At 45.5% G+C, this 17,529-nt stretch overlaps 1 protein-coding gene across 1 annotated transcript; it reads right to left on the reverse strand.

Moving 5' to 3' along the window:
* Window positions 1–10,628: 10,628 nt before the first annotated feature.
* On the reverse strand, window positions 10,629–12,355 carry LOC134208164 (palmitoyl-protein thioesterase 1). Its single transcript, XM_062684226.1, has 4 exons — window positions 12,105–12,355; window positions 11,905–12,050; window positions 11,398–11,486; window positions 10,629–11,311 (listed from the first exon to the last, which is right to left on the reverse strand). Exons 1-4 carry the CDS (start codon window positions 12,214–12,216, stop codon window positions 10,756–10,758), a joined length of 903 nt encoding a protein of 300 aa, XP_062540210.1. The 5' UTR covers window positions 12,217–12,355; the 3' UTR covers window positions 10,629–10,755.
* Between the last annotated feature and the right edge of the window lie 5,174 nt (window positions 12,356–17,529).

A 17,529-nucleotide genomic window follows, 5' to 3' on the forward strand; every position in this document is an offset into this window, starting at 1 on the left:
AATGACCTGTTTCGGTGGAGAAGGCTGTAAATTGTTTCGAAGCATCATCAATTTCAATTTGATGGAATCCGGACATCAGATCTAGAGTAGAGAAATATTTTGCTCTACCTAACTGATCTAAAATATCATCAATTCTAGGGAGCGGGAATTTATCTCCTAGAATTTTCTTATTCAGTTGCCTAAAATCTATAACGAGACGCCATTTTTTATCGTCTGTTGTAGATTTCTGATAGCTGTTTCCACCACGTCAATTGCCATTAGAACTGGTTCTGAATTTGTTGGAAAAATTACTATTGCCGTTGTAGCGGCCACTATGAAAAGAATTTCTACCCCGAGGTCGGTTCCCTCGGCCACTGAAACCGCGGCCACGACTTCTATAACCAATGTGGTGTCCTCTTACATGAAAAATTTGTGGTCGAGACGTTGACGGCTCCTGACTTTCGTTTTCTTGCAGTTTTTGAACTGCATCGCTAATTTTTCCGAAAGTTCCTGCTTTCAAAATTAATTTTGATTCAGGATTTTTTATTCCGGTGGCTAGCGCTTCAACACCGCGCTTAGTAGCCATTTTTTCGGCAGTATCTGCCGGAATATTTTCGTTAATGTATGCCGATCGTAAATCATGAGCTAGTTTTTCCACTGTCTCGCAAAACTTTTCAGTGGAAGAAGTTTGCCTAGCAGCTTTAAGCTTGGCTAAAACTCCGTCCGCTGAAATTTTTGCTCCACAGCGAAGTTTAATTGCAGCGATGATCTGTTGTAAGTCATTCAACTCGCCAATTGCTTGGCGCGCTGATCCTATTAACCTTGTTTTTACAAAACGTACTACTGTGGCTTTCGCGGCAGCCTTCTGATCAGCTGTTGCCGCTTGAAATTCCGCATCGACGGTGTCGGAATACAACGCGACAGCATCGACGAAAGCATTTAATTGTGCCAACCGTCGTAGGTATTAACCAACGAGGTTCCCAATTTGATGTCAACGGTAGGCATTGACACAATTTTTCTGCAAGCTTTCTTTAATTTGATACAATAAACTATCACCAACACTGAAGTTACAATAGATATATAGTTTTTAGTTTCCAGTTTTGATTTAATCAATTCTTTTATTTCATCGTACTCTAACCTAGACCCTTTTATGTAAAAGTTATGCAAATTTTCAGGAATATATTTTTCGCTACTTACTAGTATCAACTCTAAATCTTTATAAAGCGTTGTAGCATTGGAAAGTTTTTGTAAAAGTGTAGCCCTTTTATAATTTCTAAATGGAGCTTTCTTTAAATTATTTAGTATATTCGATAATTCTTTAATTATTTTCTGAATTTTATAATCGATTGATTCAAGATCCATTTACAAATTATGAAGGGGTTTTTTTTTTATATATAACTTCTTGTTACCTTATCTTTAAGATGTCCAAATGGTTGTTTGGGGACCACTTGCTCCGGTCTTCCAGTGCTGCTCGTACCGTTGCACACGTCATCTGACTCCGCATTGCCTGCTTCACACCTGCATCTCCGGTTTCGGCCTGGTACAGTGCACCACGTAGCACTGTGTCGTTGACCGTTGTCTCGTTGTTTCGGGGGTCGCTCGGGTCGCTGGGGTCGCTGGATCTTGTATCAAATCTGGTTTTTTGTTTTAAACCGATCACTTTTGTCTCCAACGGAAACTTAAATTTCTTCGTGCTCACTTGAGTGTCTATTGCATGGTCACTTCGTTTAGGTTGGCGAGTGATTTCGCCGCGATTCTTGTGGCACGCTTCTTCTCACGTTTAACTAGCATTTTGTATAGGGCTAGCGCTAATTGAAGGATCAGGAGTCCAATGATAATGTTTAACTTTAGCTCATGGTTAAGAAAGAAGTATGTATGCACTTCTTGTGTATTGATGATCGTTAGATCATGATCTCCTTCTTGGGAAACTTTTGGAGAGGATTTTTGATTCCCCATGTTTCAATACACTTTCACTTCATAATAGAACTCGGGCGATATTTACGGTCTTCCTTCGTCTCGAAATCACTCAAACACTTTTTCCAACTTAAACTGAAGTTTCCAACGTTCGTGAAATCACTCAAACACTTTTTCGAACTTTAACTGAAGTTTCCAACGTTCGCGGACTGAGCCTGCACGGTCAGCCATGTACTACGTATGATATCGAGGAGGTCATCCGAAGTGCTCAACTCCGTGGTTGCGATACGAATGAATTTTATTCAAGTCTAAGAAATCTATTGAGCCTTAATTCTAAACTACATAATTGGTTTCACAGAGACAAATCGAGAGAATGAGAGATTCGGTAAATAGGAGGCGCATGGTAACATCGATATGCGTTAAAATTATATTGCAGTTGACAACCCGTCGGTAGGTGAAATTCGAGAATCATTTAGCCTGGGAATATTGAGCTTGGGAAAAGAGCATCGTTGGCGGTTGCAACATGGGCTATTGCACTTGGGTGTTCTTGCCCACGTTGCAAGACCTTGACGATGGGAATTATTGTTGCTGTGCCACATCTGTTGGCAATATGCAACTCAACTAATTTATGCACTACACTGAGGCACCAGTATCTCCAGGGGTCAAAAATTAGTTTCAGCACTTGGTGTTAGTCGGCGGCATAAAATTTGGGAGAGTACCTTGTAAGCGGCTATGTGATTGCGCGGTAGTTGCTTCAATCCAGCTTATCGCCCTTTTTGTAGATGGGACACACGACGGCAGAACGGCCACTCCTGCGGCAGAACCTCATTTTCCCAAACCTTTGTAATTACCCACTATTCTAGCCAGTGCCTCACCACCGTGTTTAAACAGCTCTCTTGGTAGTTGGTCAATTCTAGGGGCTTTGTTGTTTTTCAGCCGGCCGATCTTATTCTGAATTTCCTGGAGATTCGGAGCTGGAAATCGTATGTTCTGCGCGCGTGCTTCTAGGTTTATTACCATACCGCCACCGTTGTCTGCCACATCGCGATTTAGGTGCTTTTCGTAGTGCTGCCGCCACGTTTGGAGCACCTCACGCTCGTTCGTAAGAAGGTTCCCGTTTAGGTCCTTTCACATATCAGCCTGTGGTATGTGGCCCTCACGTGAACAGTTCAGCATCTCATAGAACTTTCGTGAGTTATTAGCGCCGTACGATCTTGATCTTCCTGCTTCGCCTGCTTCGCCTTGTAGCCTCTCGGCTACTCCGACGGGATAAATTTTATGAGAATTTATGCTGAGCACTGGGTCGTCTTATTCTATAGTATCGTTGCACTCCAACATGCACTCACTCCAGCGGGAGCCTTAACTTTTTGACAAACTTACCGTTAGGGGTTGGTAACACCTAATTTCTACCATCAAGGAATATCTTATCCACTGTAAACGACAACTCTTACAGCGGACTCGACAAAATGGAAATTGCAGTACAAAAGGGATTAGGTGAACTTAAAAAACCTTAAGGAATGCGTCTGTTCAAATAATTTAGCCTAATGCATCATTTTACATGCTTGTTTTATTTGCCCATATTAGGGCTAATGAGAGAAACGGTTTTAAAGGGTGTACATACGCTTTCTTTGGAGACTGGTTGACTCGTTGGCTAGCATTGTTGATTGGCTGGATTCGTTTGGAGGATGGGCGATGAATGTAGTGAGGCCGATTCGAACGGCGGAGTGCCCCACTGAGGTGGCGCTGGGCGTAGCTAGGCCGAATCGAACGGCAGAGTGGATGTCAGGAATGCTCAACTCCTATATGCACGTTTTATTTCTAAGTCCACGTTTTTAGGAAGATGGCGCTCGTCTTCGCCGAAGTCGATTCCAAAATGGCCGCCGAGGTGACTTTCTGTACCCACGGCGTTCCGTGTCGCCCACTTTTGACTCTCGAATCGGGCTCTAGGGACCGCTGCGGAGAAACGATGTCCCTCGCACGAGGGTTGTAAAAGAAAAGGCCCGGTTTGGACCTAATCAGGTCATTAGTACACCACTTTCCGTTTTTCTCTCACAGTACACCCTTTTTTTTATAATAACCTTTTCTCTATTATTTATTCTATTCCGTGCTTTACTACACGATCGATTGAGGCTTATCCTTTTTACACTAGCACTACGTTATTGTTTTCTCGATCTACTAGTACTGCCCTGGAACAAGACGCAATTTAAGGCACCTTAACTTCACCACGTGAATATATTTAAGAAAAAATAGCTGCATGCACACGACGTTATTCTTTGATAGTCACTTGTCGAATGATCCGAGTGATTGCCGATCTCTTACCTAGGTTTCATTTCCTTTCGGTATTAATTAAGAGAACCCGAAATTTACCCTTCGACGGTTCGTCAATGTTGGCAACCATTGGCGTAAATAAGGGGGGGCTAGGGAGGGCTTAGTCCTCCCTAGAAAAAATTAGCCCCCCCCCCCTAGGATTTGATAAGTTAGTTAGCAGTGATATCAGTTTTCAACATATAGCATAATGAATTACCGAAAAAGTTTGAAGACTAAAGAGTTATCTCTCATATTCACTCTATCATACTTAATGAAATGAGTGGAAGAAAAATTAGCTTGTTTCTGAATTCAGAGAAAGATTCCCATCGGCATCCGAGAAGGATTCTCATCAGAATCCGAGAAGAATTCTCACTTCAATCTCTAAAGAATTCTTTTCGGATTCATCGAAGTATTCCAATGGCACGGCAAATGCTGGGTAAAGCGTACCATTGGTACTTCGCGTACCTGAAGGAATAAAATAGACCCCATCTCGCGGTCCTTAGCCTCTTACCCAGCAACTCCTATCCCCACCTCCCCGCGTTGCTGGCCGGGATACGAGCAACCTTAGGGAAGATCGGGTAACCAACCCCGGTGGGAACTATGGTCGTATGCTGACAGGGAAGGGGGGATTTGCTCCTCTCCGGAGGTGCAAATCTGATTGAGCGTCTGTTCTCCATGTTAGGGGCGGCTGATCATCGTCCGAGTGCCAGCGAGGGACTCTAAGTAAAACTGTGCACCATGGTCCACCGGAAATAAGGAGGAATGGTCCTCCGGAAATTTAGGGGGTTTGGTGTCAGGCCCTGCAAGCCAGCCTTTAAAAAAACATAAGCAACGAACAATCAACAAGAGAGTAAGGACCGGAACCATCGGTGAAGACCACTGCGACGAAAAGGAACTAGCGATTGGAAACTCGGTTGGTGGAACTGCAAATCTCTCAACTTCATCGGAAGCACACGCATACTCGCCGATGTGCTTAAGGACCGTGGATTCGGCATCGTAGCGCTGCAGGAGGTTTGTTGGAAGGGATCAATGGTGCGAACGTTTAGAGGTAATCATACCATCTACCAGAACTGCGGCAACACACACGAGCTGGGAATAGCTTTCATAGTGATGGGCGATATGCAAAGGCGCGTGATCGGGTGGTGGCCGATCAATGAAAGAATGTGCAGGTTGAGGATCAAAGGCCGGTTCTTCAACTTCAGCATAATCAACGTCCATAGCCCACACTCCGGAAGCACTGATGATGATAAGGACGCATTCTACGCGCAGCTGGAACGTGAGTACGACAGCTGCCCAAGCCACGACGTCAACATCATCATAGAAGATTTGAACGCTCAGGTTGGCCAAGAGGAGGAGTTTAGACCGGTGAGCTCGATGGGGCCCCTCTTGAGGACTTCTGGAGTACAGTCAAAGCAGCCATTAACGACGCAGCTGAGAACAACGTCGGGTATATGGGTCGAAGTCGACGGAACGATTGGTTCGACGAAGAGTGCAGACAGATTCTGGAGGAGAAGGACGCAGCGCGGGCGGTCGCGCTGCAGCAAGGTACCCGGCAGAACGTGGAACGTTATAGACGGAAGCGGAGACAGCAGACCCGCCTTTTTCAGGAGAAGAAACGCCGCCTGGAAGAAGCGGAGTGCGAGGAGATGGAACAGCTGTGCCGTTCTCAAGATACACGCAAGTTCTATCAGAAGCTCAACGCATCCCGCAAAGGCTTCGTGCCGCGAGCCGAAATGTGCCAGGATAAGGATGGGAGCATCTTGACGGACGAACGTGTGGTGATCGAAAGGTGGAAGCAGCACTACGAGGAACATCTGAATGGCGCTGAGAGTACAGGCAGTGAAAGTCAAGGCAGCGGAGGAGATGACAACGTCACTTCAGCGGACGATGGAAGCCAACCAGCCCCCACCTTGAGGGAATTTAAGGATGCCATTCAACAGCTAAAGACCAATAAAGCAGCTGGTAAGGATGGTATCGGAGCTGAGCTCATCAAGATGGGCCCGGAAAAGCTGGCCACTTGCCTGCACAAACTGATATTCAGAATCTGGGAAACCGAACAGCTACCGGAGGAGTGCAAGGAAAGGGGTTATATGCCCCATCTACAAGAAAGGCGACAAACTGGAGTGTGAGAACTTTCGAGCGATCACCATCCTGAATGCCGCCTACAAATGGATATCCCAGATCATCTTCCGTCGTCTGTCACCATTAGTGAATGAGTTTATGGGAAGTTATCAAGCCGGCTTCGTTGACGGCCGCTCGACAACGGACCAGATCTTTACTGTACGGCAAATCCTTCAAAAATGCCGTGAATACCAGGTCCCAACGCACCATCTGTTCGTTGATTTCAAGGCGGCATACGACAGTATAGACCGCGCAGAGCTATGGAAAATTATGGACGAAAACAGCTTCCCTGGGAAGCTTACCAGACTGATCAAAGCAACGGTGGATGGTGTGCAAAACTGTGTGAAGATTTCGGGCGAACACTCCAGTTCGTTCGAATCGCGCCGGGGACTAAGACAAGGTGATGGACTTTCGTGCCTGTTGTTCAACATTGCGCTAGAAGGTGTCATGCGGAGAGCCGGGTGTAACAGCCGGGGTACGATTTTCAACAGATCCAGTCAATTTATTTGCTTCGCGGATGACATGGACATTGTCGGCCGAACATTTGCAAAGGTGGCAGAACTGTACACCCGCCTGAAACGTGAAGCAACAAAAGTTGGACTGGTGGTGAATGCGTCAAAGACAAAGTACATGCTTGTGGGCGGAACCGAGCGCGACAGGGCCCGCCTGGGAAGCAGTGTTACGATAGACGGGGATACCTTCGAGGTGGACGAGGAATTCGTCTACCTCGGATCCTTGCTAACGGCTGACAACAACGTTAGTCGTGAAATACGAAAGCGCATCATTTGTGGAAGTCGGGCCTACTACGGGCTCCAGAAGAAACTGTGGTCGAAAAAGATTCGCCACCGCACCAAATGTGTCATGTACAAGACGCTCATAAGACCGGTTGTCCTCTACGGACATGAAACATGGACAATGCTCGAGGAGGACTTGCAAGCACTCGGAGTATTCGAGAGACGGGTGCTTAGGACCATCTTTGGCGGTGTTTAAGAAGACGGTGTGTGGCGGCGAACAATGAACCATGAGCTCGCCCAACTCTACGGCGAACCCAGTATCCAGAAGGTAGCTAAAGCCGGAAGGGTACGATGGGCAGGACATGTTGCAAGAATGCCGGACAGCAGCCCTGCAAAGATGGTGTTCGCTTCCGATCCGGCAGGTACGAGACGGCGTGGAGCGCAGCGAGCGAGATGGGCAGACCAGGTGCAGAACGACTTGGCGAGCGTGGGGCGTATCCGAGGATGGAGAGATGCGGCCTCGAACAGTGCATTGTGGCGTCAAATTGTTGATTCAGTGTTATCTGTTTAGATGTTAACTAAATAAATGAAAATGAAGTATTCAAATCGTAATCCATGGAGGATTTGCTTTAGAATCTTTCGTTGATTTGCTCCGGAATATCTCCAGATTCGTGTTAAGATTGGTTTAGGAATTCCTTGACAAATCAGAATCCTTCGGCGATTTGCTTCGTAATCCTTTGAAGATTTAATTCGGAGTCTCTCTACGTTTTGCAAATGATCTGCGTTGGGATCTCTAGACGATAAGGAATCCGGCTGACGATTAGCTTCGGAATCCCGTGATGAATTGCTTCAAAATCATTCGACGTTTCGTTTCGGAATACATCGACGGTTTGCTTCAGAATTTCTCATAGATTTTGTTCAGAGTCCCTTAACGAATTTTTTTTGGAACCATTCGACGATTTGCTTCGAAATCCTTTGATGATTTGCATCGGAATCCCTCAACGATTTGCTTCATTTGCTCGCTGGAGGATTCTTTTCGAAATAACTGAAAGATTAATTCGGAGTCGCTCGACGATTTGCTTCGAAGTCCTGCGACGGATTGCTTCGGCAAACATTGCTCATGAAATACCTGGGACCATCATATTGGAATTCCTGGAGGGTTTTCGACGAAATCCCTGGAATATTCCCGTCGAAATTCCTGGAGGGTGAAGGATCCCTGGTACATTCTCGTCGGAATCCTTGAAATTTTTCCGTTGGAATTCCTAAAACATTCCCTCCGAAATCTCTGGTGGATTCCCTTCATGATCCCTGGAGGCTCCCATTGGTATTCTTGAAGGATTCATGTCGAAATATCTAGAGATTCCCGTCGGAGTCCCTGGAACATTCCAGTCAGCATCACTAAAGGATTCTCATCAGAATTCTTGGAAGATTCTCGGCGGAATCCATGGAAAGTTGCACTATTTATTTTTTCATTTGAGATAGATAGAATATTTATGAAGTATGCAGTGAATATGCTGCCTGACGCTAGTCGAGCGCAATTAAACATAGACTGTGAGTTGTTGCTCACACGTGCACACGTGCACGTGCTTGAGAAAAGAGAATAATATGAATGAGTGTGATGGATCCACAATTGCCTTAGGTGTTTGGACTGCATTTGTCACATTACCGCTGATAACTTGAGGAGATGTTAAAATGTTCGAGAATTTTCAAAAAGAGGGTCAATTTCGAGAAAAAATATAAAGGGGCTATAGCCCCCCCTAGGCATCCGAGGTAGTTACGCCAATGGTTGGCAACCATTCCGCGTTGATCATAAAATTGACCACCAGGGCACGGAATGGGTGCCTGCTCAAACCGATGAAAAGGTATCGTACATTTGGTTTTCTGTAACGGGTAGTATGGAAGAAGTCGTTTGTCTCGAGCATGGTGCGCTACAATCGGATGTACGTCGCCAGTAAGGTTGTAACGTCGAATATTTGTTTTTTTTAGGGTGGGGTAAAGGAATTAGAGGCTCACTGGCGACGTGGAATAATGAGAAGGATGCTTGTGGAGGAGCCAACAAGCAACATATTGGGACCAACGGTTACAGCCTTCGTACGGTATTGCAGCAATCTCGCCCATGCTGCATTCTACTCCTCTAACTGCTCTCATGCAGTCATTCCAGTCGTTTCTTTGATCCTAGGGCACCGTGTCTAGTACAGCGGTTGCAGTGCTTTCAATGGCGGACCGAAAATATCTCTGGATATCACTGGATCTGGATCACTTCCAACTGCTGCGCGTAGTGCACACCCTTGCGTTAATTGTCTGCGTAGGCGTACACTTTCTGGCAGGCTCATCAGATTTCTATGAGCGCTATGACGTCGAAGTCGCGGGGATGTAATTTTTCGAAAAAGAACCTAACGCAACCTTGGATAGCGTAATATTGTGAAAGCGAGGGCTGGCAGTCCGACATTCTACTCTCTTAGTAGAGCCGGATGACACTGACTCGAAATGAGTGCGCTAATGGCTAGGCTGCCCGTCCCCTAAAACCAAGGCGGGCCTTGTAGAACGCTGTCCAATCCTGCCACCAAGCTTGCTAAGTGGAGTGCCTTTTCTGACTTGCGCTGATCTGGCTCTGAACACGTAAGTATCAACACTTGCATGACCTCCCTGCATGCCGTAAGGAATGCAAAGGATTAAAATGAGTCAATAAAAAAATTATTCATTTGACGATGCGTTAGACATGAATGTGGTAAACCCCTTCGCCGAGGGGGGTTTGGTGAGGTCTCCTCCCTGGGAGGTGGAGAGCGGAGTGACGAAGGCTATAAAAAGCAGCATCAGAGTCTCTCCAGCAGTGATGGGGTATAGCCCTATCAGCACGCTTGGTGGGCCACTACCCGGGATGCGGGTGGTCGCCGAGCAACTCTATGGTCGAGTTCGCAAGCACAAGGCAGAACATCAGTAAGGAACTGAAACATAACCTTCGAATGCTCCGCCAGGCTGTTCGAGTCGCAAGTTTATCAGGCGGATGGTGGGAAGAGAGAAGGCCGACGAAGGTGCCAAAACCGATGCCTTCTCCTTCCTTGGAGAAGCGACTATGGCCAATGAAGAAAAGACTGCACCTAACCCGAAACCGGCGAAGGCGCAGAGCAAAGCTAAACGACGTATGACCATAAAGGCTATACGCCATCTGGAAGGAGCAAATCAGGGTGCAGAGGAGCCCGTAGGACGTCGACCCGAGAAGACGTCTACACGGGCCAAAAAGGCGAGAGGCACCAACCAGACAGAAATTGCCGGACCGCAAGAAAGTATCAGCCGGCCTTTGCGGTACAAGGGACCGAAAATCCCTGACAGCTGGGTGAAGCGGAAGTCGCATCTCGACCTGCTAAGAAAGCTAAGGACAGAGGCGAGGCCTTTTTGGGGAAAACTTAAAAGGAAAAGATCGCCGAAGTCCTTAAATCGATGCGAGCGACCGGGTCAGGACCGGTTAGGTGGCATAATGAAGAGTATAAGTATTTTCGAATGGTTTTTTGCCATAACATATAAGGTTATTTTTTTACGTGTAGATATGGCTATGAATTTTAAACTTGTTGACAATTTAAACCACCCCAACTATCAATTTATTTTGACGATGAGTATATAACATGACAGTACAACTTCAGTCTTATATAAATTCAGATAATATAAAATCATGTTTTATTCGAGTTCTATTCTACTGTTCGGTTCACAAAAACGGAAATATATTGGTTTTGAACCATTCCTTAGTGAACTGCAAATGGTTGCCCTCACATTCCAAAAACACCAGCTTATTGCTTTGGTGCATTTCTTGGAGACCAAGACGATTCTTCAAAAATATTTCAGATTCTTCTAGCTTTTGAACCTCCACGTCTTGCCCCGGTTTGTAATATCCGAACCACTGTGACTCGATTGGTTGCACCATTTTGTCCTTGGTAAACTTCACCATGACAAATTTGTTCAAGCTCTGCAAGTTTGTGATGTAGCTTTCGTTCACCGTTCGCTCGTTGTTGATATCTGCCAGGAAGCTGCTTGATTCCTTGTAAACGTACTCATTTAGCGGATCGTGCCAATAGGTGGCTTGCACGAGATAGTCCTGCACCCACCGTGCATAGGCAGCATAGTTGAGCAGCTGTCGGAAATACTCGCACGTTTTACTACTCAGCGATGGACAATACGGCAATCCAAATACACCCTGGTGCTGTCCACCCAGGGTGATCAGATTGTTCATTTTAAGACCGGAGCAGCGCTGGACCGTCGCACGTCTAAAAGAAGAAAAAAATCAAATAGAATCTGATCACGTATCGTGTGGAGAATCGAGCCATAATTTTGGAGCGCAAAATTAACATACAGGAATTGTCCGCCCTGGGAGAAACCGATCGCATTGAAGCCACTCGACAGTTTTGGATCGTTGTTCAGCTGACGACAAACATCTTCAACCTAAAACGACCAAAGACGAAACATCATTATTTTACGGTTGTTGCCGGCGTTGCAAAAAAATGAAATGCTGAGGATTGAAGAACCCATTACAGGCAACTTTCCGAGCTATACTGTATTGATGAGGGTAATGAGCGTACTTTGTACAACTAAAATAGTACGCACATTGCGATGAGCAAATTTTAGAAAATGCACAAACATGTCACCTAGTATTTTTGCATTAGTTTTCATAATGTTGTTTGGTAAACTGAATTAAGTTTTGGTTGAGGATATAATCAGTTGATCAAAATGCACACGTTACCCCATATTATGCTAAAGAACTAGTCGCTGTTTACCGTGCCCTCTGTGTACTACCCATTCACGCATTGCACCATCACCGAACAAAAAATGAAAAGCGTGCCTCAAACGAGGAAATACCAACCTGCCTGTTTGGGTGAATTAAATAACCACTTTTGTAGTCTGTTACGATCGAGTTGCCGATCTCAACCGACTTGACGTACACTCCAAGTTCTGCTTCCAAGAATGTTTTGAAGCCTCCCAAACTGAAGGGGAAACAACAAGTGTCGCCTGCAAGAAAAAATCGATTTCTTATTGGATTCTCGGCGACGGTTCTTAACTTACCCATTCCGTGCCACAAAACGATGGGCAACCCTCCGGTTGTGTTTGATTCGCTGGCTCGGCATCCTGACAGGATCAAACTTATCAAAAGCACTACAGAACCGAGAATATTCATGACTTATAGATTCTTGCGAAGGCACGGTTCAGACGAATAAAAATCCTTATCGACACTGTTCTTCGAGCACTGATTTGCAATCGTTCTTCACCGAGTCATCGTCGGACGAGTAATGAGCGGCGGAGCAAGCGACCAATCATTTGAAGTAAAATATAAATAAAGCGAAAGCCGGATCGAGAGAGCTTACACCGCAAACACCGCCGTCGGGCCGTGATTTATTGTGCATTTGAAATATGATTGGGGAACTCGTTTCGTTGACGAAGAACACTCGGAACAATTTGTTTGAAAATAGTTTTGCAAATTTCGTAGAACAACTAAACAAACAGTTTATGCAAACATGTTTGTAAGTTTAACTATTTTATTGTTTTAAGATTCACATTCACAGGATCGGGAAAACCAACAAAGTGTTTGGTATCTGTTGTGAATCAACAATACAGTTGTTGAGATCAGTGACGGGAAATGTCATGGGACTAATTTGCTAATTATTTTTTTCACTAGTTATTTAAAGCTACTTTTTCCACCACGTAGGACTTAAAAATTTTTCTATTAGGTCATTTATCTAAATATGATATTGGCGGCGTGAGAACCAAATAAGTGTCAAGGACATGAATGTTATGACATTTTGTTTTTTGTTTTCAATTTCTTCCTCATGGCTCACACTTTGTAATTAGAACAATGATCGGTTTGACAAAGTTCTAGAATCCTTCAAGCAAATTAAAAAAAAGTGATGTGAAAATTAGTAATACCACTCCTATAACATTTTTTGACATTTTCCATCACTGGTTGAGATATTCTTGTCCGTCGTTAGTTTGCGCAAAAGGAGCTTTCTTGATTACGAAATAATAACATGTATTCCCGCTAGATGGCCACCAAAATGGAAAGCGCACTGCAAGCGCCACCAAAATGAAGTAATAGAAGAAAAAACTTTATTTTTCTTCACACTTTATGTAGTCGGCTTGGGTTGTTAAAGACAACCACGACAAAATCCAAAAAATGACTGTCTGTTCGTTCGTCCTTGCGTAGTCCCCATTTTAAGCGACCCTAAATGCTAATCATCGCTTATCGCCTTAGCACATATGTAATATATTTTATGGTGCATGCCGCAACGGTGCAAAGACGAAAATAAGGATAAATCCGGATCATGTCGCGTCGGTATAGATGCCGCACTTTAGAGATTTGGTAGAACAGACTCGATCTATTGACGCAAATGTATGTGAGAGTGTGTGGGTTTTGTAGCGAAAACGTAAACGTAGCAGAGGTCTTAAAATAAAGATTTTTCGCACGGATTTGCGAAAGCACATATTTATTTCATTAGTTGAATCCTCTGAAGAGTTTGTAGGTTATGTCTGTAAGTGGCGTTTATCCATTACAATTGGTATAGATGCCGTAACAAATCAGGGTGATACACCGCACCTAGCTACTATCAGCAGCATTGCAATGAGATATTATTATGAAATGGGAAAATATTTTTTTCGTTTTTTTGCCAAAATACGTATTTTTGGACGAGGATTCAGAATATATCATTTTGGCCAAAATGTCTGCCGTTTCTCAAATAAACGATTCAAATGTTGTTTTGCTGTTTCGAACTGGTTTGTGATTTGTTATGAACTTGAGTTCTACTTTCATGAAAAAATAATGGCAATCTTGAATAAGCTGATATTAAATTAAGTTTTATTATTTATGCATCATTAAAAGAATTCTAATTAAAGTAGTATTCTAAGAAAAAAAGAAATTATAAAAAAATATATGAGAAAAAATGAAAATAGATAAGCAATAAAAAGCAGAAAATAAAAAGAATCAATAGATTTGAAAAAAAAAACTAAAAAGGTTCAAACACCCTGCTGGATCAATAGCATTGATTTTAGGTTATAAATCTTTTATAAAAAAAAAAACAGATTAATCCACCTAGCGGTGATGATGCCCACTGTATTGAATGCCCAAATGTATTGGAAAAATCACATAAAGAAGGTCAAAAAGGTCGCTTTAGGACAGGCCTGCCCAACCTTTTCAGGCCACGGGCCAATTTTTAGAATAGACACCTGCTGGCGGGCCAGATTTTTTTTTAATTTATTTTTTTATTTGTTTTGTTTTCTTATACATAATATAAATAAAACATCATTTGTATGAAAGAAATCTTACTTGGAGAAGAGGGGTCGAAAAACCCAGAAAAAAATGCTTACGTAATAAGTGTATGACCCTACCAGTTTTCAGCAACCAACTGTGTCAACATGTTTCGTGCCATGTTTTAATGTTTTAATGTTGGATAATAAAAGTTCGACGTGTTCCGTGCCTTAATGTACATGTCATTGAGATTTTTGATAATATCTACCAGAAAAGCTAAACCTATCGCCCACTCAGGATCTTTCACTTTGGGCATTGGTTTTTCATTATTGTGTAAAAATAGTGCGATTTTGTTTCAAAGAGAATAATTCTTCGCATTGATTATTGGCTTAATGTCAGTATTTCAAAAATATTGATCGTTTTTGCACACAGATTTTCTTGGTGAATAATGCAATGTGCGGGGGATTATAACCATGCCAATGTGATCATTTTTCCTTTCTTGGAAGTGTCACGAAGCCAGCGTTTTTGCCTTTCGCGTATACTAAAGGCTATAGGATCACTCCAAAACCGAATTTTTGATAGAAGGCTCGGAAACCCATAGTGTTATATACCAATCGACTCAGCTCGACGAATTGAGTTGATGTCTGTATGTGTGTATTTTTTTCTCTTCCCTAGCAATGGAAGGGGAATCTGCTCAACAGACATCCTGGGTTGTCCAGGAAGTGCGGGGTTAGGGATCACCTCCAGCAGCAAACAAGGGAGGCAGGACTACATCCCCGACCCGCTAAACCGTTTCCATTGCTGCCAAGCCCATAGTCCCTTCGGTACAACCAGAAAGTAATGCTTCAAAGGGGGGCCAGTGCACAACGCACCCTCGAGGTTAGCTGCGTGTCCTTGCAGCATCGAACATCGTAACTCGCTTTTTTAGAAGAACACCATGGTATCGTGCCAGCGCGTTGCCGGCTTTCCAGATGGCCTTACCACGCCCTATGTCCTCGGAAGGTGGGAAGGGTCGACTTCGCGCCTGCTTCCCTCTGCACGACTGGTATCAAGAATGATGATGCCGCGTGCACCCCAAATTGACCTTTCTGCGATAGGGCCTATTCGCCAGCACACAGAGGGACTTGCCAACGCGGTGCCTACGCCTGCCCCAGCCTTGACGAGGACCCCTTTCCGTCCTCGGGCTCGGAATCCGCCCGGTTGACCAACGCCGCGAAAGCGACGATACCATGTTGTTCTTCGCGCGGCCACTTGTTCGATAAAAGGATCGAGTTCGACCACAGAGCATGACCACCGGTATGACCCATGAAGCCGACTCCGATCCCTTGGACCACCTCTTATTTGCGCCTGAACTAGCCATCCTTGAGTCCACGCGCCACCTTCTGTGCAGCTTCGAGACGATTTGGACGATATCCGATAAAACGGCGTTCCAGCCAACTTCGTCTTTACACATCCTCCGAACTAGGTTGTCCGGGGTAGTGTCCAGACCACATGTGACAATCATGTGGTCACGAAATGTTCTTTGCACTTTGATTTTGCAGCACGCTTAAAAGCCGGGCACATCGAACCCCCCATGGGGTGCTTGCTGTTCACAGCTTTGCTGGAACAAATCAAACAATTGGGAGGGTTCGTGCAGCATTGTGCCTTATGTCCCTCCAATCCGCAACCTCGGCAGAGATTGCTTCTGTCAGGGCCTTTGCAGTCCTATTGCTTGTGCCCCGGTTCCTGGCACTTGAAGCAAACTTCGGGTTGTTCGTATATGCTCACAGGGCACACCGACCATTTCACCTTGACGTTCCCTAACTTGACTACCTTGGAGGCGTCCGCTGCAGATAGCCGAACCAATGCTACCTCCGTCCCTGCCGGACCTTTCCCTAGCCGAACGGCTGCGGTGGGGGTCTCCACTTCTCACTGTCGCCGCAGTGCCGTGACGAGCTCTTCGACTTCGGTGATCTCGTCCAGGTCTTTAACCGTTGGATTCACCTCCGTCGCGAGTGCCTTCACCTTGACCGTCTCGTCTAGGACTTCCTCCGCCAACTTCTTGTGAGCAGCGCCCTTTTGCGAGACATCCCGCTTCAGCTCGAGGATCATCTCGCCCATCCGGGTACGTGTCATTCGACGTACGTCGGCGCCGAGTTCACCGAGCTTGACGTCACTCCTTATCGCCTTCAAGACGTTCGAGTACTAAGCCTAGTCCGTCTTGATGACTAGGGCATCGCCCCTGGAGCGATTGGCGCCTTTTTTTCAGTAGGGTGGGAATCTACATCCAGACACCGGTGGGCTACCGGCGAACGAGGTTTAGCTATTGCCGACCCGCTAAAACCACCCTGTTCACAGACCCTGAGTCTCCCCGGAACAGTCTTTTCGGCATTACTTCTGGATGGGGTCCGTGCTACTACGCACGCCCACATACTAGCTACCCACTAGCTTCAAATCACAACTAGCTACCCACTAGTTCCTCTACCTCATAACTAGCTACCCGCTGGTACCTCACCCTCGAGACTAGCTACCCACTAGTCGGCGCTATCCGACTGCTGCTCGGCGCGCCAATTGCGCTGCAAGATGCTGGCAATCTGAGTGGTAGCGGCCGAGACGTTCCACTTTTCAACCTCTTGACACATCCTCTGGATAAGATTATCCGGAGTAGTGTCCCTCCCGCACACCTCTAGCATTCCGCTTCTAACATCGACGAAACGAGGACATACGAATAGTACGTGCTCGGCAGTTTCGTCGACCCCTGGGCAGTCCGGGCAGACGGGAGAGTCCGTATGCCCAAACCTATGTAGGTACCACCTAAAGCAGCCATGGCCTGACAGGAACTGTGTCAGATGGAAGTGAACTTCCCCATGCCTCCTATTAACCCATCTTGATACGCTAGGTATCAGCCGATGGGTCCACCTACCCTTAGAAGAGTTATCCCAGTCCCGTTGCCACTTGATAGTCGAAGTGACTCTAATGGCTTTACGGGCTCCTCTGGTTCCGCGCATGTAGAAACTCTCCTCGTCTTCCCGTATGACTAGTCCAATGGGTAACATACACGCAATCACACAAGCGGCATCCCGTGATACCGTGCGGTAGGCACTTATCACTCTGAGACACGCTAGCCTGTGTACACTCTCCAGCTTCTGCAGGTTACGTTCGACGCTAAGCGCCGAGGCCCAAGCTGGACCGCCGTATCTGAGGATTGATACTGCAACCCCAGCTAATAACCTGCGTCTGCTGGAGCGCACTCCCGAGCTATTGGACATCATC

The sequence above is a fragment of the Armigeres subalbatus genome, chromosome 1 (assembly GCF_024139115.2).
Source record: "Armigeres subalbatus isolate Guangzhou_Male chromosome 1, GZ_Asu_2, whole genome shotgun sequence".
Taxonomy (NCBI): Eukaryota; Metazoa; Arthropoda; class Insecta; order Diptera; family Culicidae; genus Armigeres; species Armigeres subalbatus.